Source organism: Pyrgilauda ruficollis, unplaced genomic scaffold, assembly GCF_017590135.1.
Source record: "Pyrgilauda ruficollis isolate IOZ18807 unplaced genomic scaffold, ASM1759013v1 scaffold110, whole genome shotgun sequence".
Taxonomy (NCBI): Eukaryota; Metazoa; Chordata; class Aves; order Passeriformes; family Passeridae; genus Pyrgilauda; species Pyrgilauda ruficollis.
In genome coordinates, this window is record NW_024509211.1 from 557,634 (window position 1) to 570,616 (window position 12,983).

Genomic DNA, 12,983 nt, shown 5'->3' on the forward strand with positions numbered 1-12,983 from the left:
AACCTTCCTCTGACTACCAAACTCACAGGTGTGAATTTGCTATGGGCTCCTCATAACATAGTTAGGGTTGGTGATTTTTATTTTCAAGCTATTGGAGCTGTTTAACAAAGTCAGAAGTCAATTGTAATGTTTATTTCATTTAGTTGAGTTGTGTTAACTGTTGTTTTCATGTACAATATTCAGTGCTGTGAAATTCCAGTCAATGTCTGCTGGTGTCTGAAATGATTATAGGGTTTACTTGGGCAGAAATACTCCAATAAGTGCTAAACTTCAGGTGAGAGTGGGATAAAAGTTTGTCTTTAGAATAATCACCTGGGAATAATGGGATGCTGAACTGGACTTCACTGGGTTTTGGGAGGAATAAGGGAGGCTTTCATAAGGGTTTTTTATACTTTGGGGGTTTGTGACTTTTTTGGTTGGGGATATTTGAGTCTGACAGGGAAAGAAGTGTCTGACTAAATATGAAACTGGCTTAATACCACTGTGGAATAATATTTGAGGTTCTTCAGAGGATAGTATGTTTTTCTTGCAGATCTTAGGCAGGTCAATAATATGCTGTGGAAATAAAACGGTATAATCCCAATTCCTGTTCCAGTCCACATCCAGTCTCTTGATTCAGTGCATCACTAGCTTAACACTTTGCCCTGTACAAGCACAGGTGAATCTTCACTCCTCATTGCTCCCCTTCATTGACCATCCCTGGCTTCTTGCTGGATGTTTTTAGTTGGGATTCTTTTTGTGGAGCAGTGGGAGAGAACTGCCCCAGTCCCCTATGAGGGAGTGCTGGCAGCTGGCACTAACACAGAGCTCACTGGTGTTACTGGAAACTCGGATCTTGGAATCCCCCATGACTTCGGCTCTGCAAGCATTTGGATTTCTCTGTTGACTTCTGATGCTTCAGAATTATTTCTATGGACATGAAGTTTACAGAAATGAAGAAGGGGCTTCATGTGCATATGATCTACTTAAAATATGGCGTTAAGAAGCAGGAATTGTTGACAGTAGCCCTCCAGGATTCCCCAGGATTACTCTGGAAATGTGACTGAATTTCCTTGTTACAGCGTGGATGGTAATTGAGACTCCAAAGTATTGAGTCATTGAGCAAGAGAATACAACTGCTGAGCATTGGAAGGACTCCTTTTTAACAAAGGAATGTTGGGCTTTCTTGAGTGATTGCATGTGTAATAGTGACTTCAGAAAAGATTCTAAATACCTTTTGAATTGCTGAAGACTTGAAAAACCCCACCTTTATTTAATACCTTTTTATGGCAGTGTGTCTTGGTATTTATTATGTCTGTCTTTCTTAGGATCAAAGATTTCCTCTGGTAACCTGTGGTAGATAAAGGCAACCTGTTTTCTCCCCTATGAAATTACTGTTTCAAGCTGACTGAGGAAGATCTCTCTTGACTTCCAAGTCCAATTACCTGCCGAGTTGGCTTCTGCTTTGTGCTATCACAACAGCAGCTTGGATAGTCACTGGCTGGGTTCCTGCAGCTCTAATCAAGTTTCCTGCTGCTGCTGGAGAAGAACAAAACACAGCCATACGAATAATTATTAGGTCGGGGAGAGAGCTGCAATTTGTGCTTTGAGTGACGAGAGAAAATGCAAGTATAGGATTCTTGTGATTAGTTATCTGCTGTAGATATTGCATCTGCTTTGACGTACTTTGAATTGCGAGTAAAAAGGCCACAAATCCTCTTGGCACTGACAGCTTTTTGGTGTTCATGCTGAATGAGAGCTGTAGAGCTCAGCTGCTGTCAGGAGGATGCTGTGTCTGTCAGTGGCTTCTCTCTTTCCTGTTGGGCTTATTTATGGTCTAATCAGTTCATGGAGCACTAATTTGTTCTGAAGTAACTTAATCGCATAGGTGTCTCAAGAGCCCTGGCTTGTGCAGAAGCAGCTTTTTCTTGGCTCATCAGACTGAGTCTGCTTGAATAATGGTTTCCTTGGTGTAATGTCCTTTTCTTCTATTAAATGAGCATCACCTTAACATGCTAACTCCCTACCCCTGTGCCCTTGCAAATAGCAGGGAATGGTTAGGCAGGAGAAGATGGTTACACCAGTTTCTCTGGTAGGGCTGAATAAATAACAACCCTTACGTGGTTTGAAACCCTCCCTCCTGAGCTTTTGGGTCCATGTCAAAGGTTTTGGAAAATCATTTTATTGTGTTTTCTAACAAAACCCAGATGTTTAGTGAAGGAAGGGGAATTAAAAATTGCTGAGGTCTACAACAATTATTTTTTTATGACTTAATGTTGTTTTTTGTTTTCATGCTCTCCCTTCAGAGGATAAAAAAAGATCAAAAAAATGCTTTCCTTGTAAACTCTCTTTAAACTACATCTGCTCTAAATCAATATTTTAGAGCAGATTCTACTTGAATGTGGTGCCCTTTGAAAGCAGAGGAAGATGCAGTGGTCACCAGGACTGGTGTCAAGAAACTGGGGAACATTTCATTTCCCCATACGCTTCCCTTGGCTTCCTGCAGGGAGCCAGGCTGTGGAAGCACTGCTGTGCAGGATCTGTCACTTTGCAGCTTCCTTGACCATGTCAGAAATAACCTGGGGAGTGTGGACTTGTGAGAATGCAGAACCAGGAAAAGGAGAGGCTAAATCTCAGCTGTGGTTTAAATGCTGTAGTGTAAGGTCAGACACTGCAAATCCTGATGCCCATCACGGAATGTCCTGGATTTCTTTGTGCCACAGGAAAAGTGAGGAGTAGGATTTGTACTGGAGATGGCAGAGCCACTTGTTTCACTGGAAGATGAAAACTTCACAGCTTGAGCTTAGTGTAGCATGACTTGTTTAAAACTGTCTTGTTCCAGTTTGACTGGCTCCTGCATGCTTCCCCACTGTTCCCCAGAATTTAGAGTGGAAATTTTGGACCACCTGCTGTAGTGGTGAAGCTCTGTCCTGTTTCATATTTATTCTGTTTGGACTCTCAATTGCCTGGAATGGACCTGGTCTTGGAATTGCATGTCTCCTGAGAGCTGGGCTGCTCTGAGCTTCCTAAAGGTCAGGCAAACTCCCCAGACTGGTGTGGATCAAATGAAGCTGGATGGCCTGAGCATACATAGTATTTCTGCCTGTGTGCTGCTACTGCCTGTGGAACTTGTTGGGGATAACTCACTCTGCAAGCTGGCAGTACTGAGGGAGTTTCTCTTTAGAGTATTAAAGTGATGGGGATCTGCTGTGGTGTTCCAGGGGTTGGGTGGGCTATGCTGGAGCACAGCTGGGAGCAGCCTGATGACTGCAGGGCCTTGTGTACAGCTGTTAGAGCCTGGGACTGTCAGCATCTGTAATACAGGAATTCCTCTTCTCTGTAAAGGTTGTTTCATGCTCAAAAGAAAGTGCCATGACAAGGGGAACATGGCAGCTGATGATGGATATGCTTTTCCTGTTATCTGAAACAAAATTGTTAAATGGATGGAGCATTGTGTTTTGGAAAAGTCAGGTAGTGTGTACTCAGAGTATGGAATAGCTCTCCTGGAACAGGGAGTTGGAACTGCATCAAAGAGGAGATGAGACTTCTCTGCTCCAAGGCTTTGTTGAGAGGGGCAATTATTTTGAAAACATAGAAAGCAATTGAAGCATCATGGGCCAACAGTAACTTTCCAAAGAAACAAACAGCTGCTACTCCTGTTTTACAAATTAGAAAATACTTGTTTTCCAGAGTGCTTAGAGATTGTGTTGATGGAAAGAAGAAAATCTAAATATTTCTCTTTTTGGGAGTCTCTTATGACTCCATCTGTAAAATGAGTAATGTTATCTGTTTGCCAAGAGAAGAACTAAGAGGGGTGACTCTCTTGTGGCATTCAAAGATTCCTCTTTCCACTCTGTAGGTCTCTTGTTTGAGACATGTTTATGCTTTCTTTTGGATGTAGATTTATTTTGTTTTGAGGTCTTGCTGGTTTGTTCCTATTCAACAGCAAAGACCTCACAAATATTTTAGGAGAAAGCAGGGAGTACTTTATCCTGATAATCTCTTTAGAAGGGATGTATCCCCAGCAAAGTGCTTATGGTGATGCTTCATTGGCTGGATGCTCCAAGCCCTTCAGCTCTGCATGCAGAAATTCTCTGGCAGTCATAAAGCAATCCAGAATTCTTTAGCACTGTGGCTTTACTTCTACAAGATCATTATCTTTTTTTTCTTTTTTTTTTTTATCATCCCTGAGGTGTCCTTCCATGAAAACAAACGAGTCCAGCCACTGGACCTACATCAGAGCTTGTTCTTAGGTGACCTCTGTGTCAGACTGAGTGTGTTCTGTACAGACTTGCCTTGAAATTCTGCATGTCTCTTGTCCACAGTGATTCTGCCAGTTCTTCAAGAAGTTCTGGACTCTGCAGATGCCTGCTGTGAGATAATGCTTGTGGTAATCTATACTTCGGGCTTCTAATTTCAGTAGCAGCAGATGCCTATCGCTTTGACTTGAGGAGGCTCATTAAAGGCCCAGCACTCTCAGCTTGCTCTGTTCAGTCTTCCCCCAGCTCTGAGGGATCTCCCTTCCACTGAATTCACCACAGCCAGGGAATGATGGATGCTTTCTTCTCTGCTTTTTGGTACCAGCGAGGGGTATCACTCCCTGGCCACCTGAAAAACTCTGGACTTGGTGTACAAAGCTGAGGATTGCACATTTCTTGGGGACTGAGAACAAAGCCAGTGTTTGAACAGGGATCTCTCTCAAACTGGGGTCATCCTGAATCGTTGCACTCTCAGCCTTGGATGTTGACAACAAATACCACTTTTGCGGTCCCAGAGATTTTCCTGGGAACCTCTCCTGTTTTGTAAGTTTAAGATACTGAGAGACACTTTTCTTTCTCTTTTGCCCTAACCCTAAGGATAAGAAAAGGGGAAGCAAGTACAGGTTTGATTTCTATGTATTTAGTTTTCTTTCATAAGCTCATGTGGCCAAAGAAGCTGTTTCCAGGGCCTGTAGCTGCACAAGTCTTTTTTTTCCTCCCAGACTTCACAACTGATTGAAGGCTTAGGTGACACAACACACCCAGTTAGCAGCTTGGATAACTCTTGTGTCTAAAACAATTCTGTCCAGCATTGGTCAGGGGGGTTCTTGAGCAGGGGAATCTGAAAAGAATATGGAACTTCCCTGGTGAGCTAAACCACATTTTATACTTGCACTACAGCAATGCAAATTTCTGGGTTTTATTGCTAACCTCAAATCCCAGGGAAGTTTAACAGAGGAGATGCTTTGTTTTGAAGTATCAGATGACCTCTGAAAATCCGGGGTTTGTGGGACCAGAGCATACACATTTACACCCTGGTGACCAGGGAATTTCTGAACCTGTAGCAGCTTGCTTGTTCTCCAGCTCTTTGGGAAATTCAGTGGGAGCTGTTCTTTGGGTAATGAGTTAGAGCCTCTGAGGATCAGAGCTGTTCCCTTCCCCACACAATGCTCTTCCTAACAGTGCTGTTGCTGTTTCTTTCAGCTTTATTTCAGCTGCGCGAGTCCAGAATTCCAGAAGAGACAATTAAAGAGATCAGATGTTACAGAGAAGGTGAGGGAGAGGTGTTTGTTGTGCTTGAGGTTTTTAAAGAGTTTGTGAGTATTACTAAAGCAGAATTTCTTCTGTACTTCATAAATGCAGATAAAATTCTGTGAATGATCAAGAAACCCTTCAGTGGTTATGGGCTGATTTCTGTAGTTTGCAGCTTTGAGGCACTGGACTTTAAATATACAGCCCTAACTAGTTCTGAATTTTCTACAAAAATGAGGAAATGTTGAATAGGACAGTGAGAGCAAATGCACAAAAGCTGGAAGGGGTCCTGAAAAAATTCTGGGGAGGTTTTGTGGATTACTTTTGTCTTGTAGCCTTCCTATAATGCCATTTACCATGATAAACTTTGGACAAGAGGCTACAGTGTAAAATATGCCGAAGTTTTTCCTCCTCCCTGTTATCTCTACATTAGCATTTGGTTTTCCACACCTCTGTCTCTGCTTCAGCCAAAGAATCTTCCAGTGCTGGAGGTCAGGAATGAGGCAGTGCCTTGGTGGTCCAGGTGGGAGGCAGGGAGGACAAAGCTGACCTTGCTTCAGCATGGGCAGCTGCTCCCAGATTGTTCCCAAAGAAAAGCTGGCCTTGGAGAGCTGGATTGTGAAACTTGTAAAAGCACATAAAGTGTTCTCCCTAACTGATCCCTCCTCCTCCTCCAGGCTTTCTCAAGTCTTTGTTTGGTGTTTTGTCACAAAAATTGACTCTGTTGCTACTTGAGTATAATAAATAAACTGCAGAAGTCAAAACAAAATGTTTGCAATTTTGTTCGAGAGACAGCCCATGCTGAATGTCTTAAAATATCCGTGTTATGATCTTGCCTGTTACTGGAAACTCTCTAACTCTCATTTCCTTAGTTAAAAATACCAAGAGACAACATTAAATAACCAAGGTATCTTTGCACTGTAGTAGCAAATACTGCTGGGGTTAAAAGTATCACTGTGCCATTATGTGATGCATATAAAAACAAGGCTCTTTCTGAGGAGCCTTTTTTTCGTCTCCAGATGAAGATGTACTTGCTAAATTTAGAGGTAAGTCTTTGATTTTTTCTCTGACTGCTGAGAAATTCTGTGTAGGAATTCTCTGATTAAAATTGAGCCATAATGCTAAATAAAAATCTATGTGTGTATTCCAAATACAGCATGTCAAGGAAGAACACCATCATACAGTGTGCACTATGTATGCACTGAGGTTTTTCCAGGCTGAAGTAGTAATTGTTTTTTACCTGGTGGCAGTGAGTTACTTCATTTAGCCTTAAAAACCCTAAAAACCACTTTAAAACAGGAGTGTGGAGGCACCTTCCTCAGTTAAAGGCTTTGATCGCTTCAAACACATCTGTGAAAAGGAGAAGATTTTGAAATGTACCAACTGATGCTTCTGCTTCAGGTTGGATTGGGGCTGTGCAAAGGCTGAGAGAAGACAGTTGCCTCCACAAGGGGTGTTGGAGTTTCCCTGGAGCTGTAATCCATTCTGTTCAGTGTTTACCAGGCAATGTCTGGCTGCAGGACTGGTGGTGGAGCAAGAATGTGAATTGGATGATTTCTGATGCCCAAAGAGCCTTGCTCCCAGCTCAAGGGTAACAGTCCTGCCTAGATTTATTCTGAATAAGGAGCTTTGCATTAGGTAAAACCCCACAGCAATGCTCAAGGTCCAGCAGTGGAGACCACCCGCAGAAGAGAAAAAGCAGTGGAAAAAGCTTGTGGAAAAAGCAGTGCCAGGGTCATGGAGGCTGAGGCTGGAGCCTGTGTTGGAACATTTGCTCTGTGGGAAGATGCTGAAGGCTTGGCTGGGCAGGTTTGGGCTCTGCAGGCTCAGGGGGGGCTCAGCTGAGCAGCATGTGCTGCTTTAGAGCAGCAGTAGATTTGGTCAAGGCTGCAGTGACTCAGCTGTGTCCAGAAGACCATACCAATTTTGGTAGCTTAGTTGCTGAAACAAGCCTGGCTGAAGGTCACTCCAGAAGGAACTGTAGCCAGTTTGTGTACATGGGATGTTTGACAGCTTGGGAGCCTCATTGTCCTTCAGTCATTTTTCTGCCAAAACCTTGAGTGTCTGCAGAGTCATTTTCTGAACTCCTGCCAAGATTTGGGTACTCTTTGTTTTGAAGTCAAGGAAGTTGTCTTCAAGGAAATGTCATATCCAGAATCATTTGTTAATTGTGCATAAATGGTGCCTAGGCTGTCTTTTAGCAGTACTTTCCCAGCTTTCACTTGCCAATTTGTGAAATGTGTTGTTAGCACCAGTAGAAGTTCATAAATCACAGACAGAATCTGTGTATCTAATCAGCCTGTCCAGTGTTCCAGGATTATCTCAGTCTCGTGTTTCTCAGGCTTGATGAACAGGAAGGAGAGAGCACTTAGGACACTTGTTACTGGTACATGATGTCTCCTCTTTATCACTTATATAACTTTTTTTCCTGCTGTGTATCAATGTGTATTTGAAGAACAGTGAAGATAAAAAGTAGATTTTCTTTGAAACAGAAATCCTCCTCATTCAAATATTATGTACTTACAGTCCCCAGACTGGTAAAAGCTTGCACATTTATTTGCCATCATGGTTTGCTGTTTATGTGCTTTCTTTATTTTGTTTTTCTTTTTTTGTTTGTTTATGCTTGGGTCTAGATACCATGTTCCTCTTATTATTGAAATAGACGAGCAGTGTTGAAGAAGACTTACAAACTATTGGGAGGGAGAATGTAATTTACAATTATAATTCTTTCTCATTAAGCATTCACTACTTTTAAATCTATTTATTTAGTGCCTGCTAATTGTAGGCAGTATGATGATGATTGAATGCTTTTTCATGCAGGCTCATGGAGACTTGTAGTGGAATAAGATTCACCTTTGGAATTCACTGAGATAACTTTGTCAACAGCAAGAAATTGCATGAAAAGTGGAAAGGCCAAGAATGTGCTGAATGTTTTGGCATCATCAGTACTGTATTAATCTAATTTCTGATTGTGCCTTGCTGTACTAGTTCTCTGTTAATAGTTTCTGATGCCAAAAGTATGTTTTGCTCTACATTGGGGGAAAACCACTTTGCCTTGAAAATAGGGATTGTGGTTCTATTGAAGTGCTTTTGGCAGAAACTAAGATTAATACCTGTCTGAGGCAGGTTGTGTCTCCTTGTCAAGTGGCAGATGGGTTGGTTGTCTGTGTAAACAGTGAGACTTGCTCTCTGATGTGGTGTTCTTGCTGCAAAATTGTTGGGCTGGGACTTAATTCCAACTTTACCAGGATTTTAAAGCATCAAAAATTGGGGCTGAAGGGGTTGAATTGAGCTCTTTGATAACTGACAGACAGATTCTGGTTGTGGAAGGATGTATAATACGAACTTTTTATGAGGATGACATTTAATGTGGAAAAAAACTGACATAGAAGCTTGTGCTTTGTCTTCTTCCCCTTATGCATCACTTCCTGTGCATCTTATAAATGCAGACACAATACAGAGTGTAAAGAAGAAATTGATTTCATTAATTGGTTTGTAAGCCTGGGTTAAAATCCTGCTGTTGTTTTCCTTCCCATCAAACCTCCCCTCTCTTGTCTCCTGCCACTGACCTGTCTTGTGCTGCTCCTCTGCTCCTTTGTCCCTGGGAAGTGAGTCTAGACGTTGGTTTTTGCTTTTTCTGGTTGGCCTATCAGTGTGATGCCTTTGAGCTTTTTAGGAAAACATTGCTGAACATTTTCTTTCTGGAAAGAAAAATGTTAAAACTGTACTCATGGGGCTTTAAAAGAGAATTTTCCTTCTCATTTTGCATTTAATATATAAAACATGTATACACTGTGCTTAGCACTCACTACTGCTGTAGAGCCTTGCTCCTACTGGAATACACATAAAGTAAAAATAGGCTGGTGTGCTCAGGAATTGTGAGATTTGATATGTCCCAGTTTTTATTTGTAACAACACTTGCATTGTGTTAGTCTGTCACTCCATGTTGGTAATATTTTGATTTTTATTTCTTTTCTCTGGAGCTGGCAAAAGGAGAACCTTTGTTTTTGCCATAGAGAGTTTCTTTGCTGGTCTCTGAACACAAATTGCAGCAGTGCACCAACACAATGGTGGGGATGTATTGACAGGATATTCCATATACTATTATGATAAATTCCATGTAACATTAGATCCAGAAGGGATTTTTCATAATCTAAAAATGTAGAACTACAAATTCATCTCTTCATCATTTGTTTTGAATGCCTGTGTTCATCAAAGTTGTTCAGAGCCCTGATGGTTCTGGCTTAAATCCTGAAATCTTCACTGAGTCCTAGGATTGAATTTTCATGAATAAACAGATCTTAACTTTGGAAAGCAGGAAATGATAGGATTTTGTTTGTTCACGTTTTTGTGAAGGGGAATCCTGGCCAAGAGACATGATTCTGTAATTAGAATATTAGTTACACTAGATCACCTCTTTCAGCTTTATTGAAAATCAGTGCTTTTCACGCTTTGCTAAGTGAGATTCACAGAGACAAGCACTAAAAATTATATGTTACACTTCAAACTCTTCCTCTATCTTGGTGTTTTCCTTGGTACTGAGGCCTTTTACTGCTGAAGGGAAAAATGTAGGATACATGCTGTTCTTTCATAGCTTTCATTTCCTCACAACTATTATTATTTTCCTTGGAAGCCAGTCTGAGCAGAAAGTGTCAGTCATGGGTCTGTGTGTCTGGTGGCACAACACTGATGTGTCATCTCCTGGTGTCACAAATAAAATGAATCTTTCCAGGTCAGGACAGAATTTCAGCTCATTTCTCCCGGAGTGTTTGCACTGGAGAAGCCTCATAGTAACAACTCAGCTTTTTTTTTTTTTTTTCCTCCAGAAGGAATGTCTGCCTTTTGTTCTTACAACTCATTGTTCTTTTCTGAATGCCTTCCCCATAAATGCCGTGTGGGTTGTTTTGTTTGTTTTTTGCTAAAACTAAAAATCTTGAATTAATTTGTGAAATAATGTTTGAATTTCCTAACAGAAGTTAGTCAGGTTGATGTGCAGTGAGACAAAGCTGCAATTATCTCTATTTTTGTACTCCCAAGGGGCTTCATTACAGCAGCTCCTCTCTCCCTGCTGCCGTGTCCTGGCAAGGTGAGGTTCAGTATTCAACAGACACAACAAATTATTATTTTCTCTGTGTGTGTAGTATTTCATCCCTGCTGATGGAACATTTAACTGGGGGTTTGTTTTTTGGTTTTTTCCTTGCTGTTGTTGTAGTAACAGGAAAATCTGTGTGAGTTCAGACAGACCTTGTATTATTGAATACTTGTTAGGTAGTTGTCTTGGCTTGAAAAGACAGGCGTCTGCTAAGGGAGGCAGGAGCCTCCCCTAAAATGGAAAATGCAAACCCCTCGTGTCTAATGAACAGAAGATAACTGCCCCACAGACAGGAACAGAATACACACCCCATTTCCAGCGTAAGACAGTAGTGATGTGGCAAAAGTATCGACAGTTGTGCTGCATCAGCTCCTCCACTGCTGTCACCAAAGACAGGGACACTTCAGTCCCAAAATGGCTTTAAACTGCTCTGTTTCTAATATTGCTTAGTGCAATGTGACAGGCACGTAATGCTCTAACTCTTAAAGCCTCTAACAACAATTTCACGATGGACTAGTGTGGGTTTTAGCAGGCTTTCCTGAAGTTTTAGATTGGCTGATCCAACCCTGAGGGCAAGTACTTAATGCTTGAGACCCTCCAGACTGTTAGTTACACTTCATAGTTAACATTTCCTTCTTCAGGTAGTGCTTTGTCTTTTCATAACACTTAAACCTCCTTTAATTTGACAACTTTAGCTATCAAAACTGAGCTTTGAATGACAGCATAAAGCTGTAATAAAGATACATTTGGTTACAGACACAAAAACTGTCTTATATTTATACTTTCCACTGCAGAAAATTCTCTGTTGCACACCTGTTGTTTCAAGCCCCTTTAAATATTTTTTTAACAAATCTTTTTTTTCTGCTCATGTATTTTAGTAGGACATAGTTCTTTTTTCATAGTGATATCTTTGCCAGCATTTAAGTATTGAGTGCAAGTCAGGGGAACTGAATAGTTTGTTCATGCATTTATAACTCCTTGTTAAGGAAATGTCTATAATATTTTGAAAAGAATGTACTTAAGTAGCTACCTGCAATTCACAGAGCTCGCTGCCTGGAAAGTGAGCTTTAGCTATTGTTCAATATTTATTTTTAGAAATTGTAGTAATGTGGAGAGGTCTATTCAAAATATTTTACTTAAAAGAGAGTATGTCAATATATAGATTTGGCAGGATGCAAATCCTGGCTTTCTCAGATGCTCTCAGCAAGGAGAGGGGAAAAAAAAATGTACCAAAACCAGTGAGAATTAAATGCTCTGGTGTTGTGCATTATTTTGTTGCATTTCAATGGAAGATGGATTATATGACCCCAACCTTCTGCAGGTGGGATTTGTCACTGGGGTTGAAGACAAGGTGGAGTACCCAGGTGGACAGTCTGTGGTAAGCAGTAAATGGGAGAAACTCATGTAGCAGGCTGTAGCCCCAAAAATTCCTTGCTTGCCTACGTAATAATGTGAGGAGTCTGACATTTCTGTGACTTGCTGAGTGTAAATGAGATGTTGGTGTAATAAAGAACACTCTGAGAAGGTGTGTGAGGATGCAGTAAAGAGGAGTGAGGAATTCTAAACTATTTATCCTCATGGTCATGAGGGAGGGATCAGTTCCTCATCCATTTGGGTTACACTGGATCCCTTTTCTGTAATGAGGCATTCTCTGAGTTTGCTGGGAGCAGGAGAGAGCCTGGCTGTGCCTTTCCCAAAGCTTGCAGAGCACCTCCCTGCTGCCTTTTCATCCCTCTGCACACATTTTCTCCCTGTGTTTGGGGAAACCAGCAGAACAGCAGGTGTCTGTTCACTGCAGGGTTATAAGGTGAGTCCTGGTTTATTGAGGATTTCCTAGAAATACCATTTTCTAAATGAGTGTGTTCCCAAGGATCCTAAGTGGCTAAAGAGAGAGGGAGAGAGCACCTGCTGGCTTGGTAATTGAATGCTGGAGTGAGAACAGTGGGGAATTCCTGAAGAGCTTTAATGGTCCTCTAGAGCTGGAAAGGGATAATGAGAGCCCAGGTCCCTGTGCAGGATGGGAATATGGCACCACTGAACACTGGTATGAAAAGTCAAAAAGAGAGAAATGGAAAGGAGCTTTAGGTGATATTATTATCTTCAGTGTTATCAGCTGGCTATTAATTAATTTAAATCCCAGTAAATTATTTGTGAAATTGCAATTCCTGATCTGGTTACTAATGGGATTCCATAGTAATAAGCAATTTTCCAGCATTTAATGCATCACATGAAAGAAAACCTTTGAAAAACAACAAAGAAAACACCAAATAACAAACCCCATAAATTTCATTTGATAAAACTGGTAGCAGTTCAAGTGTTAGAAGGGTAAATAAAATGAAACAGCTGCATGGAGTTGTTTGCCCATTTAAAAATGGGCTTTTAAAAAAACCACATTAGTTAGA

The 12,983-nt window shown here is 41.2% G+C and overlaps 1 protein-coding gene across 3 annotated transcripts in view; it reads left to right on the forward strand.

Annotated features, from left to right (window-relative positions):
* PELI2 (pellino E3 ubiquitin protein ligase family member 2) overlaps positions 1-12,983 on the forward strand; it is a 68,253-nt gene that overhangs the window by 28,807 nt on the left and 26,463 nt on the right. Inside the window, exon 3 of one of the 3 annotated variants that reach the window (XM_041476761.1) lies at positions 5,442-5,510. The exons of the other annotated variants lie outside the window; for them this stretch is intronic. Within the exon in view, the coding sequence (XP_041332695.1) occupies positions 5,442-5,510 (69 nt within the window). The remainder of the gene's footprint in view (positions 1-5,441; positions 5,511-12,983) is intronic. 3 annotated transcript variants of the gene reach the window in all.